The following is a 15632-nucleotide window of genomic DNA, read 5'->3' as shown; positions in this document are numbered from 1 at the left end:
GAGCGGGGGTGCAGAGGCAGAGGGAGAAGCAAGCTGAGCGGGGATCCCGACGCGGGGCTCGATCCCAGGACCCTGCGATCATAACCTGAGCTGAAGGCAGATGCTTAACTGACTGAGCTACCCAATGCCCCAAGAATAATGTTTCAAGTGTGTTTAGGTGAGAGGTAGTCCTGCAAAGAGATCCCTGACTCAGTTTTCCTTGTGGCGGAGCCTCCTTCCTGCCATGCTCCTCAGGGCAATGGAATGAGGGGATGTCGGCAGCTGAAGGGGGAGGAGGGAATGTCGGGGGCTCTAGCTGGGAAGGGAGGGGTGCCGATGTAGACACCTCCCGGTTGGTCCCTCTTAGGGCCTTCCACCCCAGGAACCCAAGGGGATCCATCTGTCCTGTCTCTGGCTGGCCTGGTTTTGCAGCCTACCAGCCTGAGCTGACCCTCTCTGATCTGTGCCTCCCTACACACCTGTCATGCGCTCTCTACCAAACAAAAGTCTGGCCAGGTTTCTGCTCTAGGGCCCTGTGCCTCCCAGGGACCTCCCCTGGGTTAAGCTGCAGGGTTTTGCCTGTCCGTGAGGTCCCATGGCTTCAGCTCCTCTTGTCGCACTGAGACCTCAGTGCTTCTAGGCAGCGGTCCTGTGCCCTGCGGGCCTCCTGCCCCCTGTGGGCACACTGGTCAGCGGTGTGAGTGAAGGAGCCCACCTCCCCCGGTCCTCCCACGGCTGCTCTCCGGGGACCAATATCCAAGTACTCTCTGAGTGGTGGCCCCACTTTCTACACAGTTTCCTCACCTAGAAATGTGGGAGCTGAGACCCTTAATCACAAACTCTCATGTTCTTGAGGTTTCCCCTTTTCTGGCCTGCTCCCATCCTCAAAGGAAGCTGGTGGCAGCCCAGGGCCCTACCCGACATCCTTTGTAGCCCAGTTTGCCAGGGGCAAGCACTAGGTTCCTGGACCGCCCTTGTTTTATTGTACCTCAGTGTTGGCCTCTGGAAAATGGGTGCAAATGTCCTTATCAGAAGACTGTGCTCGTGCAGAGGATGGAAAGAACATGCAGGGGACGGGGGCATAGTTCACTTTTGCAGGGCTTTGCAAGAGCTCTGCTAGGAGCTTGACACTGGCCCTGCTGGGAAGGGCTTAGAGGAGGAAGCCATGGCTCAGAGAGGTTGTGTAAAAGAGTGGGCTGAGGTCACCCAGCAAATCAGCAATGGAGGAGCCAGGACATGGCGCTCCAAACCTGCAGTGATTTGTCAGCAGGAATAGCTGGGAAGCTCGGGCCCTGGCTGCCATCCAGAGGCTTGGGGAGTCTCTGTGGCTCGGTTACAACGTGGAAGGCTTGCAGCAGGAGGAAGCGGTGTGGGGGGCCGTGGGCCTGGCACAGTGCAGGCCCCCAACATGGTAGGACCACAGCCACAGTGCGGGGGATGCCCAAAGCATCTGGTCCACTCGCCTCTCTGAGCAGAGGCAGTAGTGTCTGAGGTCAGGGGCACTCTTGGGCTCAGGTGGTCCTGGGTTCAAGCCCCAGGTCACTGGCTTGCAAGCTGTGTGACCTTCGACAAGGGATTTAACCTAGGTGAGCCTCAGTTTCCCCTCTTGTAAAAGAGGGATCGAGGGCTCCCACCTAATGGGGCTGCAGTTAGGACTCAGATAATCCGTGCAAAGCTGTATAAAACCCTAGCAATGCCGGTACATGGAAAGTGCTCAGTCACTTTATTAATAATAATTATGGTCACTGGGTGCCTGGGTGCCTTGGTGAAGCCTCTGCCTTCAGCTCAGGTCATGATCTCAGGGTCCTGGGATGGAGTCCCGCTTCGCATCAGGCTCCCAGTTCAGCCTTAGGTCTGCTTCTCCCTCTCCTGCTGCCCCTCTGCTCCCCATGCACTCTCTCAAATAAATACATAAAGAGTCTTTTAATAAAAAGCAATTATGGCCACTTTTCCATGGGCCCTGATTTCTTAGGCACGGAGGCCTTCCAGCCCTACATGATGACTCCCTGCTTTCAGGGTCCCCCAGGGTGGGCAGAGAAGAAAGAAACATTCAGCCATCAGGCAACCTTCCCCTGGCTGTCTGTACCAGAGTCCTTGCGTGTGCACATGCCTCTGAACATTGCCCATAAGTTCACACGGTCGTCTGAGCCTCGTGGAGACAAGCAAGCCAAGACAAAGGACATAGAATCCTAGAAGGACTCAAGAGCATCTTAGCGGGTTGCTCTGATCATCGCATGTGGGCTGGCCTAGCGTCCCTGGCTCGTTCTGGGTGCTAGGTAAGTGGTAGGTGGTTCGTTATTATTGCTATTGGCTATTGGCCCCCGGGAGAGGCCACACACGCGTCCCCCTGCAGCTCCCAGAGCCCTCTGCACCCCTGCTCTACTGCCTTACCCCACTCTGATGCCCTCCACCCAGATCACTGTCACCTGCCTTTGGGGTCTTGGCTTGTGCATTTCCCTCCATTTGGACTATCCCAATGCTCTCCGCCCCCCTCCAAAATCTGACAAACTCCTACTCAGTGTTCAAGATTCAACTCAGGGGGGGCCCGGCTGCCTCAGTCAGGAGAGCATTCGACTCTTGGTTTCTGGGTCATTGAGTTTGAGCCCCATGTTGGGAGTAGAGATTACTTAAAAACAAAAAATTTCAACTCAGACGTCACCTCCTCCAGGAAGCCCACCCTGTGCTTCAGGATGCTGCCGTGATGGTATGTTCTACCTGTCTCTCTGGGGTACTCACCGCAACATGGCCAAGAGCATTTTCCGTATACGCCTGAGCATATGTCGATGCGTTTATATACTTTCATGTAGACATACTTACCGAATTATGCTGTGTTTGCGTGTTCAGTAAGCCAATGAAGGGAAGTGACCTTGAGCAAGTCATTTCCCTTCTGGGGCCCAGTTGCCTCAACTTCAAAATGAGGGGCTCGGATTTAATTGGTCATGTGCTGAAGGGTCGTGCATTCACCCTGCAAACATCAAATGGCATCTGCTCTGGGCTGCGTGCTCCCTTCCCAGTAGGGAGACAGGCTGCTTACTGCCATTGTGTGGTCTTACTAGCAGTTCCCAGGGGCACGGACCCTGTGTTTTGAAATAGTTTGTCTATTATGTGTCCATATACTGGCTCTCCACAATAATTATGTGCTTTTAAATGGACACGCACTAGGAGATTTTGAAGGAAAATAAAATAGGAGAGTCAGGGGTGTATCTTTATTATTTAAAAGACCCCCAACTATTTATATGGGGCATCAAGAGAATTATTGTGCTAGAGAGACATGATTTGGTTTTACTGTTTTCATGACAAAGCTGAACTTGTCATGACCGGGAAGCTAGACACCAAGACACATGACATTTCTGAGCTCATGGCTTGGGGTACAAGGTCTGTTGGACTGAGAATGTTCTAGGGAAATTGGCACCTTTTGCTGGACCCTGAGGGACATTGGGCCTTCGGGAGGGGACCTGGTTGACCAGTTCCTCTTGCTTCAGGACCCTGTCTTAGCTTGGCCCTCCCAACCTCCTGATGTCCGATCTCATTCTGCGCAAGCCTGTGCAGCCACAGGTGCGGGGAGCAGAGAGTCTCCCTCAGGCCACTGGGTAGCATCCTCTCTAGTGCTAGTCTTTGCTGCACCAGGGGGGACATTAGGGACACTTTTGTGGGTCCTGGCTGGGGGACTCCCGGTCCGACAGTCTGTGGTGCTGCAAACAAACCCCATTTAGATGCAGGCTTCGTTTTTCTTTGTGTTTTTTTCTGAAGCTGCTGGGCGTGGAGAGGCATGGGACCACCTGGGGCCACGCGTCAGTGAGAAGGGCGTTCCCATGAGCTCAGGGTTACCCATATCCACCACTTCCCTGGTGAGTCCACACATCCTCTTCTCAGCTCTCCCAGAAGCAGCTCTGTGCACAGCCTTCAGGGAGCTGTTTGATCCGGCTTCCTGGGCTAAGACAGGCTTGCAGCCTGCCAGGTGTGAGCTGAAACCCTCTCTAAACCCCAATTCATCCAGGCTGGGCCGGGCCTATGGAGAACTGGGGCTCACCTGGACCAAGTCATGGGAACCCTGAACCCTTCTGGGGCTTCACCCTCAAAGCTCTGCTCCTCCCACTCACCCTCTCCCTACCGCACCCTCCTCAACAACTACCTGGAAAGAGGGGCGCATGGGTGGGGAATGAGGTACTGAATAGTGACCCCTCTGTGCACCTCCCCACCCCTTCACTAGCGGGCCAGAGTGAGCCTCTTAAAAGGCAAATCAGGTCAGGTTGCTTGGTGCTAACCCCCTACTGCTTTCCCAGCTGCCTTAGAATCATGCAATATCCGGCCCCCACTGACCTCATCTCTGAGCCCTTCCCTGGCCCATTCCCAGCCCCACCTGCCTTCTTTGTATAGGCCACTAACAGGCCAACCCTAGGGCCTCTGCACTCTCCTCCCTTCACCTGGAGGGCCCTTCCCCCCTCATCTTTGTCCTTTCTGCTTAGGTCTCAGCTTAGATGCACCTCCTGAGTGGTCCTCCTTGACCACGGGATCTAAAGTAACTGATTATCACTTTCTGTGACAGAAGCTTGTCTTAATCCCCCGCGCAGCACTTAGGATCCGCCTCCTGCTTATCTAGTGTTTATCATCTCCCTCTCCTCCTCCCGGGAGACTGCAACGTCCCCCCAGAGGGTAGTGACCTCTGCTGCCCTGCCCTGCGGAATCCCCCGGGGGTTTGGAACAGGGCCGGGGTAGAGAAGGTGCTGGGTGCGCAGTTGGTCAACGAACGGTTGAGCAACTGGAAATGGGGCCATCAGTTGCTGCGCGGGCGCGCGCTCCAGGCCGTGGTGGCTCCCAGTCGAGTGCGCGCGGGTTTTATCTTATCGCGGGTCTCGGGGGAGGGACGCCCCCCTCGGACCAGCCAGCAGCAGGCGCGCTGTAAACACGCTTCGGGGGACTCGAGGATAATGAGACAGACTCCCAGGCGGGGGAACACCCCGGGTGCCCGGCGAGGCTGCCGGTGGGACGGGGTTTCTGCTGGTGGGTCGGCGACCCCCGACCTTGCCGTTAAGGCCCCGGTGGGAGACCTTCCTCCATCCCCTCCAGTGGTCTCCTCCTCCGAATCTCTGACTCTGACTCGAAGCCCGGGGACTAGCGGTCGGGTGGGCGGGGGAGCGGTGCTCTGAACGCGGCTCCGGTCGGGGGGGCAAGTTCCCTGTGCCCTCGCCCCCCGGGACAGGGGAGAGGGTACAGACCGTGCTCGGAGACACGTCTGGCGAGGCCCTGGCCCTCGCGGGCGCAGACGCAGCAGCCACAGCGCTGGGCTGGAGTGGAAACGCAGCCCTTCCGCGTGCTCAGGCTGGGGACGGGAGTAGAGATGGGGGCGGAGGAGTCGGGGACAAGGAAGGGGACAAAGAGCCGCCCTGTCTCCGGGGACAGCGACCCCCGAGTCAGAGTCCCATTGTTCGTCGTATCTCGCACTACGCCGGGCTCTGGTGCCCCCGGGAGGGAGAAGCCGCGCTGTCCTTCGGCTCCCGGGTATTTGTTGATTTGGGGCGGGGGAGGGTGCGCGGGGGACGCAGGCCTGGGAGGGGGCTCGGCGTCCATTTCCGCGCGTCTCCTTTAAGGAAAGCCCTGCCCTACCTTTCCCACCGTCCCCCTCCCCGCAGCCGTACCTGCATTTTAAAAGCGCCCTGTAGCCCAGGGATTGGCCAAGGCCGCGTCCTCCGGGCGCAGAAACTTGAACCGCCCGGAGGGGGGTTGGAAGCCGGGCGGCTGGACTGTACCATCTCCTCGGCGTCCCCCGCGTGCGCCCCGCCCCTCCCACACACCCCCGAAGAGGCCCAATCGGATGGGCCGGGGGGCGGGACCGCGGCACGAATGCGCCTCTGGCAGGGCGCCGGGCGGGCGGGCGCACGGCGCTGGGGGACGTCGGGGGCCGGCCGCGCCTCTGCCCGTCCCCTCGCTCCCCCCGGAGGCGGAGCCGGCCGAGGCGCCCCGCCCCCTCCCCGCCCGGAGTGGGCGGGGCGGCCGGGGCTCCGGGAGCTGGGCCGGGGGCGGGCCTCCGCCTGCTTCGCCCGAACCCGGAGAGCGCCCGGCACGGCGGCCGCCGACGCAGCAGCGGTCCCAGCTCGCCGAGCCCCGAGACCCGCGGTTCCCCGGCGGCCCCGGGCGGACGCTGCGTGAGGGCGCGCGAGGAGGCGCGGGGCGACCCGCACGCGCCCCCGGCCGCCCCCTGCCCGTGAGCGCACCGGCCCAGCGCCGCCCCGGCGCGGGGAGCGCCGGCCGGGCGAGGGCGCGGGCGATGCCGCGGTGACGGCCCCGCCATGGCGAAGCCCCCGGCGGCGGCGGCGGCGGCGGCGGCGGCGGCGGCGGCGGCGTCGGAGGAGCTGAGCCAGGTGCCGGACGAGGAGCTGCTGCGCTGGAGCAAGGAGGAGCTGGCGCGGCGGCTGCGGCGCGCAGAGGGCGAGAAGGTGGGCCTCATGCTGGAGCACGGCGGCCTGATGCGCGACGTGAACCGGCGGCTGCAGCAGCACCTGCTGGAGATCCGCGGCCTCAAGGACGTGAACCAGCGGCTGCAGGACGACAACCAGGAGCTGCGCGAGCTCTGCTGCTTCCTCGACGACGACCGGCAGAAGGGGCGCAAGCTGGCGCGCGAGTGGCAGCGCTTCGGGCGCCACGCGGCCGGCGCCGTGTGGCACGAGGTGGCCCGCTCGCAGCAGAAACTGCGTGAGCTCGAGGCGCGCCAGGAGGCCCTGCTGCGCGAGAACCTGGAGCTCAAGGAGCTGGTGCTGATGCTGGACGAGGAGCGCGCGGCGCTGGCGGGGGGTGGGGGCGGCGCGGGCGGCGGCGGCGGCGCGGGCTCCCGCAGCTCCATCGACAGCCAGGCCAGCCTGAGCGGGCCGCTGGCCGGCGGCGCGGCGGGCGCTGGGGCCCGCGACGTGGGCGATGGCAGCAGCACGTCGAGCGCGGGTAGCGGAGGCAGCCCGGACCACCACCACCACATCCCGCCCCCGCTGCTGCCCCCGGGGCCGCACAAGGCCTCCGACGGCAAGGCAGTAGCCACGCGCAGATCCCTGGACGACCTGTCGGCGCCACCGCACCACCGAAGCATCCCCAACGGCCTGCACGGTAAGGACGGCTCGGGTCCGGGAGCGCGGGTCTCAGACCCACGGCCCCTTCCCCCGGGGCGGTCGCCAGTCCAGACCCCTCCTCCAGCTGGCATCCAGACCCAAGGGCTGGGGGATCCCGCGCCCAACCGCAGTGGGGTTTTGGGTGACGTTTTTCTGGTCAAGTGATGGAGGCGTGACCCTGCCCAGATCCAAGTCCGCAGCCGGGCCGGGGACCCACTGGACCCCAGAAAAGTTTCTCTCCTGTGGAATTATCAGCGTTCGTGTCGGCTCTGCAAGGCCGGCTGGGGAGCCTCATCCCAACCTGGAAATCCTGGTCCAGGAGTGGACAGTTCTTGCGGGGGGAGGTGCGTGGGGGCGGGGGAAGAAAGGCCCTTTGAGTACAGGTGAATTTCCCCTCTTATTTGGAGCAACAGGCAACCCCAAACCTGGGCAGCGGCCGTGTGTCGCGGAGGGCGGAGGGGCGGGGGGCGGCTGGAATTCCACCTGCGGTTCTCTGTGCCGCCTGTGGGCAGAGACTCCCAGGCAGCCCCGCCAGAGGAACCCGGCCAGGAGCCTCTAGTTTGCTATCAGTCCCGAACTTCTCAGGGTGGACGGACCTTTCTCAGCCGAGGCTCTAAGACTTTCCAGAGGGATATGTGCTTGGAATGGGTCCTGGCTTTTCTCCTCTGCCTGCCTCAGTTTCCTTGATCTGTAGAGTGGAGTTGATCCCTGCCTTGTGGATTTGAGGGGGAGACAAAAATTCTCCCAAGGGACCTGTAAACTGTGGGTCGTCTTAGAGGAAGTGTGGTGGTGGTAGGTGGCCTGGGTGTGGGTGGAGGACCTTTGGCCTCAGGAAAGCTTGGCTACTGTCTTCCACGCCCATGTGACCTGTGGGGCCCCAGCTTGGGTCCGTGGAGCAGATCCTCGGCTGACGTTCCCAGCCCCCGATCCGTGGCTCTCCCGCCACTCCTGCCTCTCCCTACCTCCCTGTTCTTCTACATTTTTGGTGGCTTGGCTCCCAGTTCTGGTGGCGGCTGCTACTCCCTGAGCTGTTTGCCTGGAGGTGGAGATTAAACAGCCCTTTCTGGTTCTCTTTAAAGGCTTTCCTGGTTCAGAGAAAAATGTGTCTAGGCTTTAAATGACTGTTCTTCCCCCGAGTGACGCCTGATCAGAGGAGGGACTCTCTGTCTGGTTTGGTGGCTGAGTGGCCTATGTGGGGTGTTGGGGTGGGAACCGGACCCATGCAGGTGGGGTGCTCTGCCAGCCGCAATTTTTCCTTTATTTACCTTCGCAGCCTCTTGAGTTCAGAGCAGGACTGGGTTGAGAGGGATATTTTGTTACCGATTAGCAATCTACCACGAGCGCTCTGGTTTCCCATTGTAACTCTGTATCCGACCCCACCTCCCACCTCAGGCGGCTGGAGGCTGGAGGAAGCAGCTCAGAGTTCGGTGGTTTCATTTGTGGGGGTTTCTAGGGCTGGGGAGTCAGGAGTCCCAGTCCCAGCCCCTCTGGCCTCGCCTTCTTGGGGGCCTCGTGAGGGACCAGGTTCTGGGCCTCAGTTTCTCCCAAGTGCCAGGAGGGATTGCTGCAGTCCTTGGCTAGGAAATGTTGCTAGTTTTTGGCTGCGTCATCAGTGACACTTGCCGCGAGCGGCTGTCGGCACAGTTCTGGAGTGCCCAGCGTCGCAGTGTCTTTGCAGGGAACTTCTGTCTTGCTTTGGACACAGAGACGTGGCCCCTGTGTGGCTCAGTGTTGGGCCACAGCAGGGGATGGTGCTGGGGCAGGGGACCAGGAGGTGGCTGGGACTTGAGGTGTCCAGTTTTCTTGCAGAGGCCATGGCCACCCCATAGCCCCCTGGGTCCCGTGCTCACTCGGAACAGGCCTGCCACCGGTCTAGTGGTGGTCAAGCTTGGTGTTGGGGGAGAGCCCTGTTATCACCAATTTCAGTTACAGGTGGCCCAGTGTTTAGTGTGGTCTCTTCAAGTCGTGCATGGCCTTGAGCTAGTCTCCCAGGAATGGGAACAGGATGGCCAGAAACAAGGAGAGGCCCTTCTCTTAAAAATGCCTTTTAGGTAGTTTTGAGTGGAGGGAGGAGGGAGTTGGAGGTGGGAAAGATAATGCACCTCAGTCTGGGTGGTGGAGAAAGTGGGGTCAGATGCTGGGCGTCTGCCCCCTCTCCCCCCAGCTAGTCTCAGTTCATCCTCCCAGGAACCTTGGAGGTAGTAGTAGTCCCATTTTCAGACCAAGCAAGTGGAGGCTAAGGAAGGTTCTGAGCCTTGCCTGGGGAAACTGTGGAGACTGGCAGTGTCTCTGCTCCCCATTGCCTGGGTGGGGTTGCCAGCTGGAGGCTGGGGTGTGGGGGGTCCCCCAGGGTGGGGCTGCTGGGAGTTGGGGGCGTTCCTACATGGCTGAGGCTGACAGCTGCCTTGCATCTCTGGCCTCTGTCACTGTCTAACACTCTTAGTCAGCAGACAGCACTGGTGACTCCCTACTCTGGGTTCCTGACCCAGGTTTGCTCTGCTTTGCCCATTCTGGGAAATGTCGCTTCCTTATCGGTGACCACTGAGCAGATGCTTGATAACCCTGTCACCCGGAGAGGTCACACCATCTTGCGTGCGAATCCACCTCCTGCTTTCTCTGGGGACAGGTTTCTTCTCTGGGCCTCCTCCTGCTCTTCTGCAAAGTGGGGCCAAACCCGGCGTCGCCCCCTTCAGCTGCCGCGGCCAAGGGCAGTCAGGGTCCGCACGCAGTAAGTCTCAACAGTTGTCAGAATCTTCGTCAGGCTTGTTTCTTCCCAGGCTCCTCGTGAAAAAGCAAGAGGGACCACTCTGGGGTCCTGCCGGGCAGACTTTGGCGTTGCCTTCAGAACTCTGCTGTTTAGACAGCTCGCCTGAGTGGTTGCGACCACAGCACCTGCTGACGAGCTGGGGGCCTGCGGCCTGAGGCCTGCAAGCCCTCTTGGAAGCGGTGGGGTGTGCCTGCAGCCACGGGTTGGGGAGGGGGGTAAGGAGGAAGCGGGGTGGGGGCGGGAGGGGAGGTCCCTGAGGCTGTGGTGGGAGGGGGCCCATCTGTATTCCGGGCAGTCCTGGGCTGGGCTGGGCTGGGCCTGGCCAGCGAGAATGCATATGCAAATGACCTCCCCCTCCCTTGTTTCTGACCAAGCTCTGGGCTGTGCTGACCCAAGTCTGGACTAGAGGGCTCTTTGCTGCGGTCCCGGTGGGGCACACTGAGGCAGGCCAACCCCAAACTCTCGAAAGTCAGGTTTGCCCCCTTGAACTGCCAATTTTCAAACAAAAGCATTTTCAACAAGGTCTCTCTTGCCCCTCCCCCACCTTCCCCTCCCCCTCCGCCCATGTCCCTGTGTCTGTATTCTGCCCTCCCCCCATCGCAGTGGCCCCATCCCCTTTAGCTAACCCAGAGAAACTAGGACCTCCAGCAAGCCTTTGTATGGGCCCCGTTTACTTTTAAAAGTTTGGATTAAAAATTTGAGCTTCTCAAAATAAGACGGTTTTGTCCTCCTGCTTGTGTTTTTGTTGGTTTAAAGGGAGGATGGAGCGAGGGTGGTCTGGACCTTTAAAAAAAGACAGCGTGAGTCGGCATGCTGGCCCTGAATAGGTCTTTTATTAGGGGCCTCCCAGCTCAGCGCCCCATGGGCAGGGCAGGATCACTAATAAGACAGGCTTTTCCTAAACCCAGTCAGGCCTGGGAGCAAAGGTCAGCGAAGACAATGGGGTGGTTTAGATAAGTCTCCCCCCCACCCCAACCTGACCCTGACCTTCCATCCGGGGCCTTGGGGTGTTGGACCCCCAGGGCCATCACAAAAGGAAGACAGGCCTGGAGGGACTCACTGGCTCATCAGCCTGGGGAGGGCCAGGACGTCCCCAGCACTTCACAGTTTATCAGACAGAGCCTCCCAGTCCCCGCTCCATTATGGTCAGAGCTCCTAAATGGTCCCGTATTGTAGATGGGGGAAACTGAGGCTTGGAGAGAGCAGTGACTTGCTCTGGGTCCCGTGGAACCGCATGGGGGACCTGGGCTCGGTGTTGGGTCTCCTGTGTCAGAGTCTGGGCCTGCCACCCTGGGCCTGCTGCCCCTCTGGGCGGGGATAGTCTGGGTCTGTTGGGTTTGGGGAGACTCCCGGGGAAGCCCCACCAGCAACAGAAGGCCTCCCAGAGCTTGGTCCTTGGCAGGGCCCCGCTGACCTGCACATGGACACGGGGACGGTTGGGGGTTTTGGGGACTCCAGAGGCTGGACCTGTGTAGCAAGGATATGGCTTCTCTCCTGGGGAAGGCAGACCCGTGCTTCATTCCTGCGTTCTTGCGTTCTGGCTTGAGCCAATGTGGCTCATCTGTAAAACAGGGAACGTGGGTTCCGGGCAGGCTTCTGTTCACAGGGAGTCCTTCCTTCTGGTATTTTCATTCCCTCACTTCTGCCCAGGCTGGCTTCCCTCCTCCATGGTGCCCCCACCCAACCCCTCCCCACGGCCTGGCCTCTGAGCTCCTGGGGCACAACTTGGTTTATAACCTTGTCCCCAGAACAGCATGATTACAAGGAAATCCTCTGCTGCTCATAATCTGTGTTTTCCATCCGTGGGGATTTTCTACCCCATGCTTGTCGATGTCCTCAGCACAGAGAATTGGAAGCCTGAGACCTCTGGGGAGTTCCAGAATCTTTGTGGGCCTCTGTTTTCTCCTCTGCATGAAGTGGGAGACTACTACTGGCCTTTGGGTTGAGGGAGGGAAGTGGGGACTGTCTCCGACACGCCAGTCCTCCTCCCCCCAGCTGGTGCACTGGGTGTTGGGGTGGGGGGGTATGGTGAACCTGACCATTCATCTGTTGGGTGGGTGTGGCAGCATACTGAACCTGTAAGCCTCAGTTTCTGCACCTGTCCTAAGGATGTCACCAGTGTCACCTGGACGCCCTGCAGATTGGCCTCCTGTCACATGCTTGCGAGGGCAGCCTGTGCCTGCCCTGTGTCAGAGCCAGGTGGCCCGTGTCTAGTTGACCAGAAGGGAGACAGCGTTTCAGCAGGAATAAGGTGGAGGAAGGTCTGCAAGAGGCTCTGACCACTGTTGCTGAGGGCCCCAGGCCTGTGAGGTGTTCTCATGACGTGCGAGGAGCTGGGGTGGCCCTGGGCTTGGACCTGTGAACAGAAAGAACTGGAAAGAACTGTGGAGCCCTGAGAAGGAAAGTCTTGGGACCAGGGAGCAGGCTGTCAACCCAGGGGTTGTGTCCAGCCCCTGGCAGGGGTGGGGAGCCCTGGAGTAGCAGAGACCGTCCTTCAGGGGCCATCGAGAAGAGGGGTCCAGGAGGACCACTTTGGCTCTGGAGGCGAGCAGCAGCTCCGGGCAGCTGGGGAGGGGAGGGCTTTTTCGCGCCCACAGCGTGGGGACGGCACGGACAGCTGTGGCAGGGCGGTGGTGCAAGCGGAGGGCGGGGAGAGGCAGGAGGCGGCGGGCGGGCCGGGTTTTTGGAGTTTGCCCTTCAAGCCGGAAGGGCCGCATCAGCGCGCGTTTATTGAGGTTACTCTGTCTGAGCTGTGGGCGCCACGCACACAGTGATTCATGTGGCCTGGCTTGGGGAGTGGCCTGGTCAGGAGCATTCGTCCCTGGCTGTCAGGGTGAGGCCCGGCTGGGGGCAGCAGGGCGGGAAGCTTGCAGCTCCCAGATGGCCGTGGTGGTCCTGGCCACGGGACAGAACCTTCTCTGCAGGTTCTCAGATCCAGTGGGGGTGGCAAAGCTGTGTCCCCAGCCCCTGTTGGCCTCCTCGTGACTTCTGAGCTCCGGGCTCAGGCTGTCCTGCACTGCTAGGGAGTCGCGCTGTCTGGCTGCAGCCTCTTTCCACATCGGCTCACACCTGCTGCCACTCTCTGTCCCCGCCTACGACCTGCGTGCCTGGGATCCGGGCAGGGAGTGACTCTGGGGTTTCCCAGCTGAGAACTAGGTAGTTCCACCTTCCTGGAGCAGGATGACAAGGCACCCTAGGTGGCGTCCCCAGAGGTTTTGTGACAGGAACAAGCTTGCCTGCTGAAGGGACGTGGTGCTCCTTTGATTCTGAAAAGTCAGGAATGGTCCCATTCCTAGCGAGCCCCTAGAGCTTGTCCCGGCCACATATTCCCCTGCCACCGTCCCCTGTCCCCGCAGGGTTCTGGGCAGGTTTGGAGCTGGGCGACCCAGTGTGGGATGCCTGTTTTGGAACAAGTCACTTGTTCAAGTGCTGGTCTCCAGCTCTCCAGGGAGCCGGGCAGAAAGCTCAGGACGGTTATTGTCTCTCCGCTAAGTGTTCTTGGGCTTACCCGGTGTGCGATGTTTAAACAGACGTATACTCGTTAAGTGGGAAGTGGGGGTGGGGGTGGGGGAAGGGAGGGGATGTTGCCATGTGAAGGTTTGTAAGCGGACCGCTAGCAGAGAACTCTGGATCCCCTCAGAAGAGGTCGCAGCTGGAGCTGCCTAGAGCCTGAGGAGAAGCCCTACCAGGGACTTGGGGGGGGTGGGGTGCAGGTGCAGTGGGAGGGGCTTCACAGATCCCACCTGGCCAGGCCTGTGCACGACCCAGCCCGCAGTCCCGCATTCCGCTCTGAACCAGATGTGCCAGCCAAAGGCCTGCCTCGTGCCTGGGCCCCAGCTCTTCGTTCTGCTGTGCCCGGCCTCTCCCCGGGTCTGTTCTGCCTGCACAAACCTGCTGTGCCTTTGAGGTTCATCTCAGCTCCTGATTTTAGCCACCCTGTCTGAGCTGAGCTCCGAGCACTCCGAAGACGAAATGGAAGGGGCATGACAAATAATGACACCGGCCAAGAGGGCCACCTGGGCACGCGTGGCCGGGAAGGTTCCAGAGTCTTGCGGACTGGACCTCCTCGCCCCACCCCAACCCCATACCCCCACATGACCTAGTGGGACTTGGCTCAGCGCTCTGAGCCTTTTCTTGGGCAAAGCTGCGATCTCAGTGGGGCCCAGGAGGACTTGTCCCTGCTGTGGGAGCCAGGAAGCTCCCAGCACCGCTCCGGGCACGTCTGGTACCCATCAAAAGACGTTTTTTGGAACCTGCCCCTCTGTGCCGAGGCTGTGAGTCAAGGGGACCAGGGCTGCGGGCACACAGCTCAGTGGTAGATGATGGATGGAGGGTCCCGGCAGGGCGGCCAGGGAGGGCTCCAGCTCCTGCGGGGCCCAGCCCGGGGCGGGTCCTCTTCCCTTCCAGCTCCCCCCCGGTGCCTTACGACTCCGGTCAGTTGGCTCAGGAGTTTCCGGCTTTCCCAGGCACGGCATTTCCTCCACCCCGAGATACCATCAGTCACAGATGCCCTGCGCGCTTCACAGCAGCTCCTGCTGGGAGGGGAAGACCCCACAGTAAGCGGCTGCATGGAGAGAGGCGCCCCACATTGTAACTGGAGGGAAGATGCTTGTTTTTGAATCCAGGAAATAACAAATGGCAAATGGCCAAGGGCAAAGGCCCCCGGTTGATGGGGCAGCCAGAAGGAAGGGAAACAGACACTCGTTTACTCCCCAGGGCTCCTGGGCTACCTGCTGGGCCTGACACTGGCCCCGTCAGCTGACACACTCCCCACATCTAGGGGTTTGAGGACACAGTGTGCCGCCCGTCGCTGTTCCGTGCGTCGGACAACACAGGTAGAGCCAGTGGCTTCGGCGCACTCTGGACCTCGCTGCGCGCAAGTGCCTTCCTCTGTCCAGGCCCTCACGTTCTCGTCCATAAGCTGGGGAGCTTGGGTGGGCTGTGCCAAGGCTGCCAGAGACCCTAGCCTTCTCTGGCCCCTTGACTCCGAGTTTCTACAATGCACAGAGCCACGAGGAAGGAGCCTCCCGCCCTGCCCTCCTGCCTCTCCATGGTCATCGGTCATATCTGTGGCTTTGTGTCTTGCCCAGTGGTTGGTCCTCAGCTCGGGGCAGGCCTCCCAGTTTTGCTTCTGGGGTGATAGAGGTGACCTGGCCAGCCTGTCCTCATGAAGGGCTGATGGAATTACCTGCCTCTGCCATCTGATCTGCTCTTACGGGACTAAGTAACAGGTTTGGCGCTTGGAGAGTATGTGGGGTTCTGGTGCCTGGGTGGGGTCTCCCCGGGACAGAGCCGCCTGTCTTGGACTTGAGGTGCCCCTATGTGCAGTCCTGTCTCTGCCTGGTTCGCCAGCTTCTCAGGGATGTCTTCCTGGCATGCAGTAGGCGCTCGGTGTACATTGGGGAGAGGGTTGGGGAGGTGGAAGGCGCTGCGTGTGGTGCTCCCTCTTGTTGCTTGCTTGCTTTCTTTCTTTCTTTTTTTTTTTTTTAAGATTTTATTTATTTATTTGAGAGAGAGAGCAGGAGCAGGGTGAAGGGCAGAGGGAGAAGCTGACTCCCTGCCGAGCAGAGAGCCCGATGTGGGGCTCGTTCCCAGGACCCTGGGACCATGACCTGAGCTGAAGGTGGATGCCTAGCCAGCGGAGACACCCAGGTGCCCCCTCTCTTGTTGCTTTATACCGACAGTGGTCAACCCACTTGGGCCAACTGCTCCCCCCCCCCCGCCCCCTTTTTCCCATTTGCTCCATTTGGTGCCAAATGGCCTGCAGTTCCTTTAGGGGAAAAAAAAAAAAA

At 60.3% G+C, this 15632-nt stretch overlaps 1 protein-coding gene across 2 annotated transcripts in view; it reads left to right on the top strand.

Annotated features, from left to right (window-relative positions):
* Positions 1-6266: 6266 nt before the first annotated feature.
* CCDC85C (coiled-coil domain containing 85C) overlaps positions 6267-15632 on the top strand; it is a gene marked incomplete at its 5' end in the record, with an annotated part of 75086 nt that continues 65720 nt past the window's right edge. For both annotated transcript variants that reach the window (XM_080808371.1, XM_080808370.1), the window contains one exon: positions 6267-7071. In XM_080808371.1, coding sequence (XP_080664497.1) covers positions 6267-7071 — 805 coding nt within the window. The remainder of the gene's footprint in view (positions 7072-15632) is intronic.

The sequence above is a fragment of the Martes martes genome, assembly GCF_963455335.1.
Source record: "Martes martes genome assembly, chromosome: 7".
Lineage (NCBI taxonomy): Eukaryota > Metazoa > Chordata > Mammalia > Carnivora > Mustelidae > Martes > Martes martes.
The sequence above is the reverse complement of the archived record's forward strand: the minus strand, read 5'-3'. Positions and strand labels throughout refer to the sequence as shown.